Source organism: Hakea prostrata, chromosome 8, assembly GCF_041222555.1.
Source record: "Hakea prostrata isolate BN-2017 chromosome 8, UWA_Hpros_2, whole genome shotgun sequence".
NCBI lineage: Eukaryota > Viridiplantae > Streptophyta > Magnoliopsida > Proteales > Proteaceae > Hakea > Hakea prostrata.
The window spans coordinates 17,745,424-17,762,367 of record NC_142607.1 but is presented as its reverse complement, the minus strand read 5'-3'; the positions used below and the strand labels follow the sequence as shown (position 1 = coordinate 17,762,367).

Below are 16,944 nucleotides of genomic sequence, written 5' to 3'. Positions count from 1 at the left end.
CAGCCCAATCGGGAAGGGGAAATTGTAATTTGGAGAAGACTTCGAGATGTCAATGTTTTTGATGAGGAGTTGTATCGAAATTCGGGTCTCTCTTCAGAATTGATTTGAAGACCTCGTTCTGACCATCCCGATAAGCCTGAGTATTGAAAATATCCAACAAGTCATAAAAAGGCTTACTGTTCAAGTATTTGAGAATGCAAGCCTTCTGGGTCTCGACAGGAATACATTCGGGATCGGGAGGAAATATTTGATTCTGCAGTTCGGTGACCTTCTCTTCGGTATCATTCAGTTCCCCCGAAAGCCTCACGATCCTCCGCTCGAAACTACAGATTCTCCCCTTGGAAACATCCAAATCCTAGAAAAGACGCTCAATCTCGATATTCTTTACCTTGGCCTCTTCCCAAAGTCCATCTCAAAGCCGCTCGATCTCCCTATCCTTTGCCAGGGTTTTTGCCCGAAGCCTTGGAAGATCAGAATTCATTCTCTCGATCCGAAAGAATGCCTCCACTTGTTTGTGGAAGTTATCAACAGTACTCTTGTAGCATCGAGAGAGTCATTCGAGAGTCAAAAATACTTAAAGAAAAGTAAAGAAGTTTAAACCAAAAGACCTACATTACTAATGAGTTCACGAATGCTTCGTCGGGAACAGAATTAAAGGCTCGCTTTCGGGCTGGCGTTTGGGCGAAAGTGCACCATTCTAGCGCTTTGTCGAAGTTACCCGTCACACGGTCGGACCTCTTCAACTTCCAGGAAGGCCTGTAAATTTCTTCATCAGAGTACAAACGCCTTTTTGGTACAGAGGAAGCTGACACCTTCGGGGTAAAAGCTTCTTTGGAAGCGCTCTCCCGAACATCTTCTGGGAGACACTGCAAAAGAAGTAAAAAGCATTACGAAGTCAGATTCCAGATCAAAGGGACTTTCTAGTACTCTTTTTGAGGTATTCCCAATCCCAAATAGTTCGCTGGCCTACGAAGCAAGAGATCCTTATACTCCAAAATCCACAAAGGGTTAACAGAGCTTGCAACCCTCTGAAGGAAAATGACAGAACCAGCAGGCGGAGGTAGAAAAGCTTTGGAACTTCTTCAAGAATATCAAGAAAACAATCATAAAAGAACAAACTTACTTCTTCAATCACTAAGGACCAATTCTTCTGCGATTCTGCAAATCTTCAGCCACTGAGGTAGAAAAGTTTTGGAACTTCGTACAACTGGCCAGTTCGAAGATGAAGAAATGAGAAAAAGAAGAACGAGAAGAGGGTTTAAATAACCTCAAGGGATAAAACAAGGCAGCTCGCACCAAGCAAATCAAGGGTAGAGAATCGATGACGGTTCAAATGCCAAAAGATCAATGGTGGGCAATGAGCAACCCTTCAAATTTGGAAAAAGAATCTAAACTGTCAAATCCACCCACGTGGTGGTTCTGGCGCCTGTTACGAAGACAGCTGACTCGAGAAGTGAACTGTCAATCAAAGCAATTAATGCGAGGCAATGTTTGAACTTCCTAGGGAAGATTACCCAAATAGGCCGTTCGAGAGATCGAAGGTTCAGAATTCTCGACCGCAGAACACCCGAATGATACACCAATCAAGAATAAGGCTTTAGGCATTAAGGGACGAATTTGAAAAGAAAGCCCAAAAAGCTGACTTGTTATTGAAGGAATCGGGTATTTGGTCAATGATAGTTTCAGAAGCCTGGTCATCGGAAGCTTAGCTTAAAACGAACGGTTAAGTAACATTTACCAAAAGCCAACGGAGTCCCTCGGAAAAGATGAATTCCAAGAAATCCTCAAGTACATTAACAACAAGGCATCGGGAAGTAAATACCCGAATGAATCCTCTAGGAACTTACGGGTATCTTTTAAGTTGATTATGACAAGCAGGAAAAGAAGTCTCAGAAGGATAGAGTTTCATTAACAAAAAAGGCTCGAAAGGGAAGGTCAACCCTTACAAAAGAGGAAGAAGAAAATACAAGAATTCTTACAAAACTCTTAAAATTATTACAAGTTTGCAGGAGGATCGAGGACTTGGTCGACGATGGCTTCGAGAGTCTGATCTTCAGGGGCTTGAGTCTGGGCATTCGGCTGGGCAACGTTCTCCTCTGTACCCTCTTGCTCTGGAGTCATAGTAGGAGAATCGCTAAGGTACCCCTCGACATCCGGATTGGAAGGGGCAGGGTTCTCCTTTTCCAAAACCCAACTTGGGGTAGGCTGCTGCAAGGCCTCAAAGATTTCTTTATAAATAAGATCTTTGTGCTCCTTGATCGGGAAAGTGGGATCAGCCGCCAGCATGCTCTTCCAAACATAATTGATGCCCGCCCGATACGCCACCAAGTTGTACAGATTGAGCAATTGATAAGAACAGCTTGCTATTCAGATATTTGTTGACACAAGCTTTTCGAACCTCCGAATCCAAATCTTCGGGACCCTTAGGAGCAGCAACAACCTCCATTTTTTTTTCTCCAGTTCTTGCTTCTCCTGAATGAAATCACTAATCTTGGACTTCGAGTGTCACACCCCACCCGCCGGTCTCGGTTACCCGCCCGACAACCCGTGGGAGTGATCCATCAAAGGATCCACGGTCTTACCCATCAATAATAATAAATGCAAGTAAAGATAATCATGAGCAGGAATAAGTTCAACAATAAATAAAAGGATTATAGGAGTCCAAACACTCCAATAAAATAATCAAGGAAAGAAATAAATGATCAAGAAGAATATGAGTTCAGCGGAAGCAATTCAAAAAGAATTAAATGATCTTCTTTCCAGATTCTTTCTCTAAAGCTAGAAAATGTTTCTCATGTTTATCCAAAAAAGGGGTTCTCCAATTCTTCTTCATACGATGGCCAAACTGCCTAACAACTTGTCTCCTCTGTCCATCAATGGGTGCTATAAGTGCATTCCATGCACTTGCAGGAGCTCCTGCATAGGCTATCTCCATTTCCCATTGCCGGTGCCACATCTTCTTCATACAAGAAGGCTCCTTCATAGGAAACCAATCCATCTTCTGGCGTATATCCTCCATCTGTACAGGCTAATATAACATAGACAAATAAAGGAATGAGCTCTTAAGAACTCAGTAAGAACAACAATAATTCTCAACCATATGTCAACATCAACAGTAATGAATATATGATATGTATGAAGTGCAAAGTATGAATGCCACTAAGATCTAACTGTGCAAGTCTCTAACAGTTAACATGCTTTAAGATATACACCAGCCCTCCTCTAGGTAGGTCTAGTCACTCTGATCCGGCAAGGACTGGCTACCTCTGTAGGGATCCTAGGTAAAATGGTAAGTCCACACCTGGCTCTCAAACCATGACTGGGGTTAAGTCAACACTCTCTCACCATGACCATTGGCATGAGTACTGGCGCATGTCGGGGTTTCTAATCCAATGCAAGTCATAATGGTAACATACTACATGAAGTCCAGATACATCCCCTATGACACCAACCAACTCGGTTCAGTATCCTTCGCAACTTATGAATGAGAACCCTCACGAACTGGCTACTGCTATTGGACTCCATTCTATAACCCTATGGTCATCCAAATTGTTGGGCGGAATGCTCTCATGACTCCTCACGACACCCGGTCCGCTCCTTGGACGTCTATAAGCCCAACCCTAACATATGCAACCCTACCATTGTATGACCAACAGTGGACCACTGAGTCTCCGCACGGACTAGTTACCGCTATAGGATGAAACAGAGTCACATCACTGTCATCACGGGTCATCCGGCTTCAATTCCCCTACCGAAGGGTAGTAATATGTGGGGTACCTAGCCATGCAACTCTAGACTCTACCTAGGTATGTCATCTAGTAGTTATGACAGTACCTGAGACATCAACAAGCATGTGTCCCATACCACAACCCTCTGATATCTCAAGCTAAGATATCCCAATGGAATACCCTTTCCATCAGAACCACAAACCATCATCATCATCATACCACATGCATAATTGAAAAAGTATATGTAAAGACAATACAAACAACAAGCATATAATAAGAGCATCATGCTATTCATGGTTAACAGCAGTATATAAAATGAAAGTACAGTATTGAAAGACACTAGACTAGCATGTTCAAGTCATTTCATAAAGATGAGGTTGTATGCCCTTACCTGTAAATAAGTAGAAATCCTCTAGATTGCAAAGCAGAAACAATTATAAGACTTTTATTGGAAACATAGGACACCTATAAACAGGGTTACAATAATATGTAAGTAGAATGAATCAAATCACACAAAATCCAAAAGTCACTTGGTCACTGGAAACCAACCGGTCGCTTAGGCTGAGCGACCGCCACTAGTGACCGCCCCAAAAATAGTGAGTTTCAATCTGAAACTCAGGGCTTCGATCATCCGATTTCAATCCGATTTTTGGATGATCATAGTCCGAATTTCAAATCTAACACTCCCTCAACCAGGGTAATACAAAACCTAACATTTGACACCAATTTGGTTACCTAGAATCCTCCCCTTGATTAGATCAGTCCTTTGCACGAAAGTAGGGTTTTGTTTTCGGACTTGATCGCATCAAGATCATTAAAAAGGTAGGTACTGTAATAGAAAGATCATGAACAACCAAAGAGGAAAAAAAATCTACTTTAATCATAGCCAAAGGTGGAGTATGAGTGAGCAGGGAATCACTTACCTAACCAGATCAACTATAAAAGATAAGATAGCTTCCAGAATACTAATAGCACTTCATATCACCTTCCAACATGTCTCCACAGCCGCCTAACCACCAAAAACAGCAATCCTGAATATAATATTCGTAAAATAGACGAGGGTTGCTATTTATAGAAGTCTGGGGGCAAAATAGGGCAAAACCCCGCAACCAAGACTAGGCGGTCGCTTGGGGCAGTTGCTTTGTCCAATCAACCACCACTAGCAACTGCCCCCTAGTATATTGCTATACAAGGGTGCTTTGCTCAGGGGGTTGAAGTCCAAGTACAACCTAACCCTAATAAACACGTGGGGGAGGTCTTACATTCATTCCGGACATCTCTAGACATCACTTGCCTTCCAAAGGTCCAACTACCAAACAAGCAGGCTCTTCAACAAGAGAATCCAGATCCATGGGTTCAAGGTATGGATCATGGACTTCTATCTGGATACTCCACAAATTTACCCGGCTAGACCTTCGGGTTCTCGGACCTGCAATACGGATCCCGGGTTAGAAATACGAGGGTTGTTACATCGAGTTTGAGACGATGTTCCTCATCTATCCCAGCTCCCTATCCATCTCCTCCATTCAGGACTTGGCCACCACAAGCTCCCTGGCAGAAGTGTGAAGTTGGGTGGCCTCTTCCATCAACTCGGAGACCTCCTCTTACCTCTTTTGGGAAACGGCATCGTTACTCTTGGCCTGAGCACTAAGACGACCTACCCAAAGATTCGCTTCCATCTGACGATGAAATCTCTCTGTGAGGACCCTGCAGTCAAAAAAGTCGATCGGGAGTAAGACAATGAGTACAACAAAAATTTTCACTAAATTGGAGTTCGAGACAAACTTGATCTTGGAATTCACAACTTCCTCATCGGGCATGGCGTTCAGAGCCACCCAATCCCCAGGTGCCCGAGCGTTAATGGCCCAGTTAATGGATGCCTCTGTATCTAGCAGGATCGGGTCCCGAATGTTCACTTTCCATTTGGGGCCATAGGCTTCCCCTCGATCAGTTCTGCGTCTCTTGGAGGCAGCATCATCAACCAACTCTCGTTTCCTTTTGACAAGAGCAACATCATCACTCGGGGATTCCTCAATTTCCACCGTTACCTTCCCTTTGGCAGCATAATCTTGCCTCGTCTTCAGAAGCCCCTTCGGGGCAGGAGTTGCACCCTTCTGGGCGGCAGCAATAGAAGCTCCCTTCGGGTTAGGTGAACCCTCGAGGCCAGCTCTATCCTTCCCCTTTCAGGGAACCCTCTCCTCAGCCGCAGCGAACTTTTGCTGGGTCGGAGATCGAATGGCATCACGGTTGAATTTGGGAGGCACTGCAAAATAAAACAGAAGAGTTAGAATTATTACAAGAATAACAAAGGAATGCATAACAAAAGAAAGAAAGGGATTCAGGAACTCACCATGGGCCAGGCCCCAGTAATGGAGGATCACTTCATACTCCATGGCGTACCCATGGATTTCCAGACGTGAAGGGATAGCTTTGATGGCCCGAACCGCCTCTTTCTCGCGATCGGAAAGAAAAGAGGGGCAATTGATCTGAGTGAAGGAGTCCGGGGTGCTCCATCCAATCGGGAAGTTTAGATCTGATTCGGGAGCACGACAAAAGACAAATCTGTGGCACCACCCCTTATGATTTGAAGGACAGGTACCTTCGGCAAGAATCCCGCCTTGCCACCCTAAATCATCCTTCAAGCGTTTGGAGGTAAATACCCATCAAAGAGGGTTTGACTTACTTAGAGAATAAAAATGACAGAAGACAGATAAAATGGGGGTTATCCCGAGCTCGTGGCAGAGCCCCAAAAAACCGATGATATGCCTCCAGCTGTTCGGGAGGAGCATACCAGGACAAATCCCCCAGTGATTGAGTGTCTCGGGGATTAAAGGAGAATAAAAAGGAAACCGAACCCCACTCTTGAAGGATTCTGTATAGATGGAAAATTCTCCTGGAGGATTGGAGTTAACTCTTTTGTTCGGGTTCGGCACTCGAAGAACATAAGATAAAGGGATAGAATAATCAAAATGAAGAGTTTCTATTTCTGTAGGACAAACTTGTGAAGCATAGTCAGAAGGGCTAGTGGAAGGTCTCTTTGACGAATGGGAAGTCCCGGCCAGTGATTTTTTGGGAGCCTTCCTCTTCTTTGAAGAAGTCCCCTGAGTCTCAAGAGCATTGCCTGGGGGATCTCTAGGGCTTGCAGGAACGAAACGTAACCAGTGTTCGGTGATTTTGGCATCCCGATCACCAGAGAATTCAATAGAAGCAATATGACTCGCCTGTCCAGCAGAGTCATCTCCTTCAATCATACGATTGACAGAGTCATCATTTGAGGTTCTATCACTACCAATTTTTCAAGAAATGGAAAACGAAAAGATTTTTGGGCGAAAATAGCAAGAACTCAACAAGTTGCCCGAATAAAAAGAAAAGTAACAGAGAATAAAAGACTTACTTGTGATTTTTGAGATTTGATCGTTTGAACCCAAAGGAAAACCACTTGAACTTGAAGAAGAAAGGATGAATCGCAAGAGCAGGAACTTTAAAGCAAGAACGATTTTTGAGTAAAGACGGAAGTACAGAAGTGAAAAGAAGAAATGAAGCAGGAGAGGCCTTCTGATAGGTTCAAGATTCAAATGGATGAATGAGATAGAACTCAGTCGACGAACAAGATTGCGTGACGGTTCGAAAGAAACGAATGAACGGCCCTAATCAAAGATCATCAATGGTCTTTAATCACTGGAGATTCAAGAGGATTAGTAATAATGACAAATATTAAGACATGACGGTTCGAACACAAAAAGTAACGTTAGCCCCTCCCTGAGTGCCACGTGGTGCACGTTGCACAAGGAGCGAGGAATTCAGACGGCTCAACGGTACCGCGCTGGAAGTGGGTGTCAGGGGCACTAAATACGGAGATATCTTAATATGACAAGACTTTTTCGTCTCCACTCACGTTCGGCAAGGAGCAAACCAAACCAAGCATTCGAGCAAAGGCGATGCTCGAACGCTCTATCTACGGGGCAAATGATACGAAGAAAATTATACCGAACCCATCAAACAGGGTTCGTACTCTCCGCCCCAGTTGGACCACGATTAGGACTCTTTTTAACCTAATCTTCACATTCGTATAAGGTTGCCGCATTGCGGTTATGAGCCACGAACAAAACTCCGAATCTTGCAGGATACATAGCTGGTTTATAGGAAGCAACTACCCTCGAGGCGGAGAGGGAATCGTGCCAAGATAGGAAGCTAGCCACACCCCCGAATATCTAGGGAAGAACCCTACAATCGGACAGTCACCCGTAAAGATCACAAACTCATCCGACGATCGAGAATTGAAGGTACAATCTATATAAACAAGTGACCTACTCACATCAAAGGTATCTAAATCGTTTCCCTTATACTCGTATTCAAGTTTACGCTCTATAACTTGCCAGGGCTTTGTGATCAGTTCAGCAACTGACTTAAGCTTCGGAGGTGGCCTCCCGACCCCCACGGTCGTGTCACGTCTAACCCTATTTTGCAGGTTATCTTCACAGATTCGAAGGCTTAACAGATTCTGGACGCATTATATATATATATATATATATATACACACACACACACACACACACAAAAGGATGCAGTAGTAGCGCCTTTGTGCCCCCTGTTAGGCAATGTTCACACTCTTTAAGTTCGACCTATGCAAACATTAGTCCTATAAATTACCAGCACATGCATTGGCCCCACCAAAGGAGGTGGTCTAGTGGTCTCAAGCTCACTCTCAAGTGGATTGGTAGCCCCTATGCCTTAGGTTATTAGATATGTAGGAGGCAATTTTGTCATTTTAATTTTTTTTTTAAATTCTTAATGAAATTCTTAATTTTGATAGCTTGTGTGAGACATGGACAACAAGGTTGAGGAATTGATATCTTTTTTTTTTTTTTGGTAAAGGTTGATGAATTGATATCACCTCAAACTCTTTTACATTTTGTTTTTTAGGGTACAAGGGAGCTTCTATATATAGGGGGAGTGGGGAACTATTACATGTACTACTAGAGGACAGTCGAACTCGTGACCTCTTTATAAAGGGGTGTTGGTCATTACCAATTGAACCAATTCTTTGGTGGTCTTAACTCTTTACTAAAGAGTGTTGGTCATTATAGATGTATGCATTGTAAGTGCATCATTTCAATAAATATGTCGATCTAATGGTACTGGCCAACCTAAACACAACCCTAAATGCAAACCCTACTCAACCCTAAGAAGTTTTTATTTTGGCCTTAACCTTTACTTGCTTATTATATTCCTAATATGATTGACGAGTTCAACTAGGATTGAATGATTAAAACTGATATGATTAATTCACTTTATCACCTTGGACTAAATCTTTAGTATATACATCATTAAAGGTGGTTTAGTCGGCAATATCTCTTAATGAAGAGGTCATAGATTTGACTCTAGGAATACTACATTAAAATTATATATAAAAATTATTATGAAAATATAGTCAAATGTGTGTGTAAGTTAGCCCGGATAAACCACCGATCAAAAAAAACAAAAGAAAATCTTTGCTGTACACGACCCATTAATGTGTGGATTTTTGTAAGGTGATCAAATAAATAACATTGAATTTTATGGAATCTCAATTCTCATTAGCCCTCTTAATCCCTGATTAATGTGAGAAATCGGCTTCTTAGATGAAAATGACACGTGGCTGTCATTCACACAATCCACTGCGCCTTGGCTGGCTGGGTTGTCTCAGTCTCGGTCACTGCTCTCACCGTTTACATGGGCCCCACCGCTTTTTGGTTACCGACTTACCGTCTACGTCTGCACAGCTGAGAGGAAACGCGGAAGCGGAAGTCGGAACATGAACATGTCTCTGTTTGAACGCCACGTGGGATTCTTTGACTTTACAGCTGTCTTCTTGCCAACTGTTGTCTTGCAAGGAAAGACTGCCAAACGGTAATGTCCTAGTCAGCATTGCTTTCCTCGGAATTACTGGCAAACCCCCTTGTGCGCCGTTTCGCGGGGACTGGACTGCATCACAAAAGTGTGAGAAGGCCCTGAGAGTAATTCTAGTCAACTCGTGGGCCCCAATAGTCTATAGCCATATAGTCTTATAAGCAAACAAGAAACGCGTTTAGGGTTGGTAGTAGTACTACACGTCTACACTACTACTACTACCCGACTGCATTTAAAATTACTAAAATACCCCGTCATTGGCATGGTGACATGGCAACAACGTTGTGCGAGATCACGAGTACGCGGTGCATCACAAAAGAGGAGCCCTTCCGCGCCGACGATCCAGCCGTGCAAGACGTGACACGTGGGCCCACTCACATGCTCCCTTTGATGTCGCTTTCACGGAGCAAGACGCGGGACCCATTTCAACTCCTTCCTTCCTCTTTTTCTCCGTTCTCCGTTCACACCATCATCATCATCATCAATTTTACATTCAAATTTCACATCCATGCATACCGGCACATCCCCATCCATGATGTGGGCCCCACTCCGCGCGCAGGTTAGAGAGAGAATAATAAGATTGTCGGACGTTCATTTTAACAAAAGTAGTAATACTAGTAGTCCTCTCCGTGTCACGAATTACCATAATTACCCTTTACAGTAAATCCCGGAGGAATCTCCGCCGTTTCTATCTTGGAGAGTTGAATACAGATTTGAATAAGGGCTGTTCGGTAAAATCGAGGACTAAGTAGTGGCACCGCACTCACAAGTCACACCCAAAGTCGTGTTAAGCAAACACCTGTACCAAAAAACAAAACAGAACAACCTCCCCACTCAGGTTGTGCCGCCGGCAACCGCTCGCCGTCATCCTCCTCCGCCGCCGGCCAATTTAAAAAAAAAAACCTTATTACAAAACTAGTTGTTAGGGTTTTGCAATTTTAAACTATAAACGTGTGGGGTTGGGTAGGAATGTGATTCGAAACAATAATAAAGTCAGCTTTTTTTTCCTATTACAGAGAATTTAAAAAATTGGGAAAAAGATGAGTTGATAGATAATAAGAGGCGAAGAGAAGAAGAAGCCTGTTGTGGGGTTTGAGCTGTGATTTAGCTGTCTCTGATGTTTATCTCTCTCAACATTTCCTGAATCTCTCCTCTCTGTCTCTCTCTCTTGAGTCCTTCAAAACCCTCTCTCCCTCTCTCTCTCTCTCCATTGTTCTCTGCTTCAACAAAGCTCAGAGAAAGTGGAGAAGAAAATAAAAGAGGAGCTTGAAAAGAGAAGGAGACAAAGGAAGAAAGCATCAAATGTTCAGTGTGAGATGAAGAAGAAGAGCTACCAAGACTTGAATCTGCATCTAGATTTGCTTTTCTTCTTCTTTTTGTTGTTTGTTTCTTCATCTTCTGCTATAGAAGGTGGAGATGGGTTGTTCGGCAATGGCGGACTTACGGATGCCGAAGCTATGTTCATCAGGCAACGGCAGCTCTTGTACTACAGAGATGAGTTTGGTGATAGAGGAGAGAATGTGACGGTAGATCCTTCGCTTGTCTTCGAGAATGCTAGGCTTAAGAACGCCTACATTGCGTTGCAAGCTTGGAAGGAAGCTATACTCTCCGATCCTCAAAATCTGACTCTTGACTGGGTTGGATCTAATGTCTGTAACTACACTGGGGTTTACTGTGCAAGAGCTCTGGATAATCGACGGATCCGGACTGTTGCTGGGATTGATCTCAACCATGGCGACATTGCTGGTTACCTTCCGGAGGAGCTAGGGTTGCTCACTGATCTAGCTTTGTTTCATATCAACTCCAATCGCTTCTGTGGCACTGTGCCTCACAAGTTCATTAAGCTAAAGCTTTTGTACGAGCTGGATCTCAGTAATAATCGCTTTGCTGGCAAGTTTCCTCAGGTAGTTCTCAAATTGCCTTCGCTCAAGTATTTGGATCTGAGATTCAATGAATTTGAGGGCACTGTTCCTAAAGAGCTCTTTGATAAGGATCTGGATGCCATTTTCATTAATGACAATCGGTTCCACTTCGAACTGCCTGATAATTTCGGTAACTCTCCGGTTTCTGTGATTGTTCTTGCAAACAATAAATTCCATGGATGTGTTCCGGCAAGTTTGGGCAATATGACGAACTTGAATGAGATTATCTTGTTGAACAATGGTTTACAATCGTGTTTGCCTTCGTCGATCGGGTTTTTGACGAATTTGACTGTGTTTGATGTGAGCTTCAATAAGTTGATGGGACCATTGCCTGATTCAATGGGGAAGATGGTGAGCTTGGAGCAGCTGGACGTGGCTCACAACATGTTCTCCGGCACTGTTCCCGGGAGTATCTGTTCGCTTCCGAATCTGGAGAATTTCACTTACTCTTACAACTTCTTCACGGGCGAGTCACCATCGTGCCTGAGACTTGCAGAATTTGACGACGAGAAGAATTGCATACCGGGTAGGCCGAACCAGAGATCAGCCGCGCAATGTAAGATGTTCTCGTCTCATCATGTCCATTGTAGCGCCTTCAAATGCACTGCTTTTGTTCCTTCTCTGCCACCACCGCCTCCACCTTCGCCACCTGTTTCCTTGCCTCCTCCGGTGTTCACACCTCCATCGCCGTCCCCGCCACCTCCACCTGTTTTCTCACCTCCGCCTCCACCACCTTTGAGCTCGCCGCCGCCGCCCCCTCCTGTTTTCTCACCACCACCTCCAGTCTTCTCTCCTCCGCCCCCGCCTTCCCCACCTCCACCTTCGCCTCCACCACCTTCCCCTCCACCACCTTCCCCGTCACCTCCACCTCCTTCTCCGCCACCACCTTCCCCATCACCACCACCTCCTTCCCCTCCACCACCTTCCCCTTCACCACCACCTCCGTCTCCTCCACCACCTGTGCCGTCACCACCGTACTGTGTTCGATCGCCACCGCCAGCTCCAGTTTATTGCTCTCGACCTCCTCCGCCGCCTTGTAAACGGCCTCCGCCACCTCCACCTCCTAATTCACCACCTCCTCCGCCACCTTCACCGCCTCCTCCCCCTTCACCATCACCTCCTCCGCCTTCACCTCCACCTCCCCCTTCACCATCGCCTCCGCCCCCTTCACCACCTCCTCCTCCTTCACCATCACCTCCGCCGCCTTCACCACCTCCTCCCCCTTCTCCACCACCTCCTCCCTCCTTCACCGCCACCTCCACCGCCTTCACCACCTCCCCCTTCTCCACCACCTCCGTCCCCATCACCACCGCCTCCACCACCTTCGCCACCTCCGTCCCCTTCACCACCGCCACCTCCACAGTCTCCACCTCCTCCGCCAAATTCACCACCCCCTCCCCATTACTATTCGCCACCACCACCCAATTCACCGCCACCACCACCCAATTCACCTCCACCACCACCTCCATGCATAGAACCACCACCGCCTCCATGTATAGAGCCCCCACCTCCACCCCCATGCGAATATGATGACCCATTCACCACCACCACCACCCTCAACGTCTCCTGATCACTACTTGCCACCTCCATCTCCCTCACCAGCACCACCTTTCTTCCGTTGATTCTTTTGAGATTTTCTTCTACATTCCCTCCTTGAGAAAAAGAAAAGAAAAACAATATTTCAGTCTTCTTGGCTGTTGCTGGATTCGTCTTCTTTTACTTCTCTGTCCACATTTGCTATTGCTGTTTGGGCGAGCCTCGTCGCCTGAGGAAGAATGCAGAATAGGATTCCTGCAATCAATTATGGGTTCGAGCAATATGTTGGTGCTCTGTATTGGAGGAATTACATTTGTGGAGGGAGAAGAGAGGAGAGGAGAGAGGACATAGACAAGGGGAACACAAGGAGAAAATGTCTCCATATTTGTTTGAATTGTTATGGATATTTGAGTTGTGAATAAATTGGTAGAAAGAATTAGTTTTCAGCGAAATGTATGTATAGGGTTGAGATTCATGAAACGTTTAGGCAAGGGTAAGGCAGTGGCACTTCTGTTCTTCCTCTGGCTGCTGCTGCTGCTGCTTTGTGGGTTTTTTTCATTATTGTTCTTTTTTCTTTCTTTTTTTTGTTCTTTATCATACTTTCATTTCTTTTAATTTTCCATTCCATAGTGATGAATATTATCAGTTACAGATATTCATTTTCAGTCTACTATCATATCGTCCATTCTTGTTCAATCTTAATGGGTTATACAGATTCCAAATACAAGTCCATCCATATTGACTTCTCTGTGGGTTTTATTTCCCATTAAATTTCTTGTTCAAACCTGAAAGAACATCAACAGTGAGTCTGAACCCCACTGCTTCTGATGAAAGCAGATTTTACTTGGAGAAGAAGAGCCTGTATTGAGACTTGAGAAAAAGCAGTGTCCCTACTACACTCTCTATTCCCTTAAAAAGTTGAGCAGACCCAGTTGATTTTCTGAATTAATGTCTTCCATGGTGAGACGGTACTCTGGGCATGCCCTCAAGGAATCTTTGTAGGACCTATGTTTTGATCTTCAATCCACCCCCACCCCCCACCCCCACTAGATTCTTGCCATTTGTACACACAACAGTTCCTGGATCCAATCTTTTTAATTCATCCCCTGCTTTCAATGTTCATCTTTTCAGTGGTTGAAGTTGAAATCTGAAAAAAGCACTAAGAAATTTTCTCTCTTCTCCATCCAACCATTCATGCTTGTATTGAAAGTTTCTGTCTTTTCCTATTCAGTTCCTTTACTTACAGGGATGGTCAACCCCTGAAACCCTCAACCAGAATCATATTTTATTTTCAAATCTCTCCAATTATTCTAAGTTTTTTCAAATGTTCTTAATTCTGATCAAGCTCATCGTTTTAGGAGCCCACGTTCCCATGGATACATACACATCTACACATCTTTATATGATGATGCTGCCGCTGCTGGTGCTGATGATGATAAATAATAACAATCTTAGAGTATTCAATTGTTCATTCCATTTAAACCATCAGCCTGCTCAGTTTAAATCATATTAAATACCTACTCTGTTTCTAACCATTCATTTCGGTGGAGTTGGTAGCTGGAAGTGAAAGACTATAAACTACAAACTTTGTGTGTCTTATCCTTTAAAGTTAAAGCCATCAACCGTTGCTGCATAACTACACAAGTGCAGGACAAGGGTTATGCAATGGCCCCCACTTCCAGTAAAGGTCGATGGACCCTATAATCCATTCTCTCTCTCTCTCTCTCTCTCTCTCTTTCTCATCTTGAGCCATTTGTGACATTATGAAAGCCATACAAAGACACCATAATTTGTTTGTTTTAGGTTCCTTGATTCTTACTTCATGGGAAGGCAAAAGACCATGAAAGAAAAAAATTTCTATCTTCAAATTCCACATAAATTTTTTTTCTCTCTCATTGGATGATCTAATTGGATAATGAGAATATCTAGATGAGGAGGTGATGGTTACTCATTAGGGAATGCCGAATTGCCAAGTGCCAAGTAGCAATTTCTCTGATCCAATGTGTATTGGAACTTGGAATCCAACTAGAGTTGTTAGTTAGTTCTCCCCCCATTCTCATTCTCCCACACTGAAGAGTGAAGAGTGAAGAGTTAAGAGCTCTGATCAGATCGATTGGGTTAAGAGCTAATCTTTAATCTAATCCTATAATCTATTCTAGGTGGATCTTTAAGCACATGTCTACAGTGTGTGAAACTAGGAAGATCCCCTCGTATCTTGTGATTGGCAGTAAGTTTGAAATCCATGAGGTACATGAATATAAATGGCCTGCCTTAGTCTATCAATCTACTCTACTCTAGTTCTTGATTTTAAATTCCGTGATTTGGCTTTAGTCTATCAATCTAGTCTTGTTTAATTCTTGATTTTTAAATTCTTCAAACTAGTCTACTCTAGTTCTTAATTTTAAATTTTAGCCTAGGAGGTTTGGTCTATTGAGGGTGAGATCGTTTGGCCGTTATCCACTACTTGGCTCCAAGAAGCCTGTTCCTGTGAGGCGTTGTGCCCTTGAATTGGCAATGAATCATTTAAATTTTACATTTTAATTAAAAAAAATTAAGAAAAACAATCTTCTTTCTTTCCATTTCTTGTTTGTTTTTCCTTCTTCAAATGGTTGTGGGCATCACGTTCAAGGTTTGTTAAGAACTGTAGCCATATGGTGGTTTGATTAAGTCATTCTTACTGTTATTGAATAAGCATGAATATTCATCTTTGTATGAGATTTTCTGAAGTATAGGTTTAATTAAGAATATTTTTTAGAACAGGTTTATCAAATGCTCGCTCAAAATATAGAACGGACTCTTAAAATAGAAACATATAAAAACATTTTTACACAAGAAGTAGTCTTTCATAACGAGCACGTTACCAAATGCATACTAAGAACAGTCTTCTTTTATTTATTATTATTATTTTTAATGAAAAATGTATTTATTGAGGAGGAACCTAGTCTACATGTACAACATCATTGAGCCAAGGAGTGAAAAGCGGCCAAACAGTTGTATCCTCAACCAACTGAGTCATCTTGGCTAGAACATCCACAAGAATATTACAGGTCCTAGAAATAAAAGAAAACTAACAAACAAACCTCAAAGTACAAGACTAGATGCAAAATATAATGAACAACAATATCAATAGAAGCCGGTAGAGAAGAAATCTTCCCAAGACAACAGTTTATCACCTCTTGATTATCACCTTCAAAAATAACTCTTCTCCAATCCTCCTGTATCGCATAAAGCATTACAGAGCGAAGAGCCAAGGCTTCACCTACAATGACCGATCCAAAGCTGTGTGGATCAAAGACATCAAGCAAAATCGCCCCAGTGTGATCATGAGCATCTAGGCCAACTCACACCTAGTACCTCCATCTACCAAGGAGGTGTCTATGCTGACCTTCACCCAACTTGCCGGTGGATCCTCCCATTGACCCGACTTAACTACAAAAATATCATGACGGACAGTGAGGTTCGAAATCGTCACCTACTCAGGTGTCCAAACTCTCTCCTTAAACAGAAGATCATTTTTTGAAACCCATAATTGCCAATAGAGTAAGAGATACTTGTAAGGAAAGCTAACTTTGCTGATCTATTCTCCATGGAAATATTACGCATCTCAAACAACCACCAAGGCACACAAGGATCCTCTTTTGGAAAATATTGGACAATGTACTTGCGAACCATGATACTTTTGTGAAAGAACACCCCAAAATCACATGATTGAAATCCTCCATGTCCCTACCGTAGTGTATACAACTCGAGTCAACATGGAAATGACAGTTTTCCATTGCTTCTCTTGTGGCCAACCCGCCGCACAACTCCTCCACAAGAAAAAAATGATCTTGGGTAACACCATTGCCTTTCAAATAAAATTCCAGACC

The 16,944-nt window shown here is 43.4% G+C and overlaps 1 protein-coding gene across 1 annotated transcript; it reads left to right on the top strand.

Moving 5' to 3' along the window:
• Window positions 1–10,639: 10,639 nt before the first annotated feature.
• On the top strand, window positions 10,640–13,745 carry LOC149007335 (leucine-rich repeat extensin-like protein 4). The gene is given in 2 exon segments (XM_089166176.1): window positions 10,640–12,783; window positions 12,785–13,745. Coding segments are annotated over 2 exon segments (2,175 nt in total). The 5' UTR covers window positions 10,640–10,933; the 3' UTR covers window positions 13,110–13,745.
• The last annotated feature ends 3,199 nt before the right edge of the window (window positions 13,746–16,944 follow it).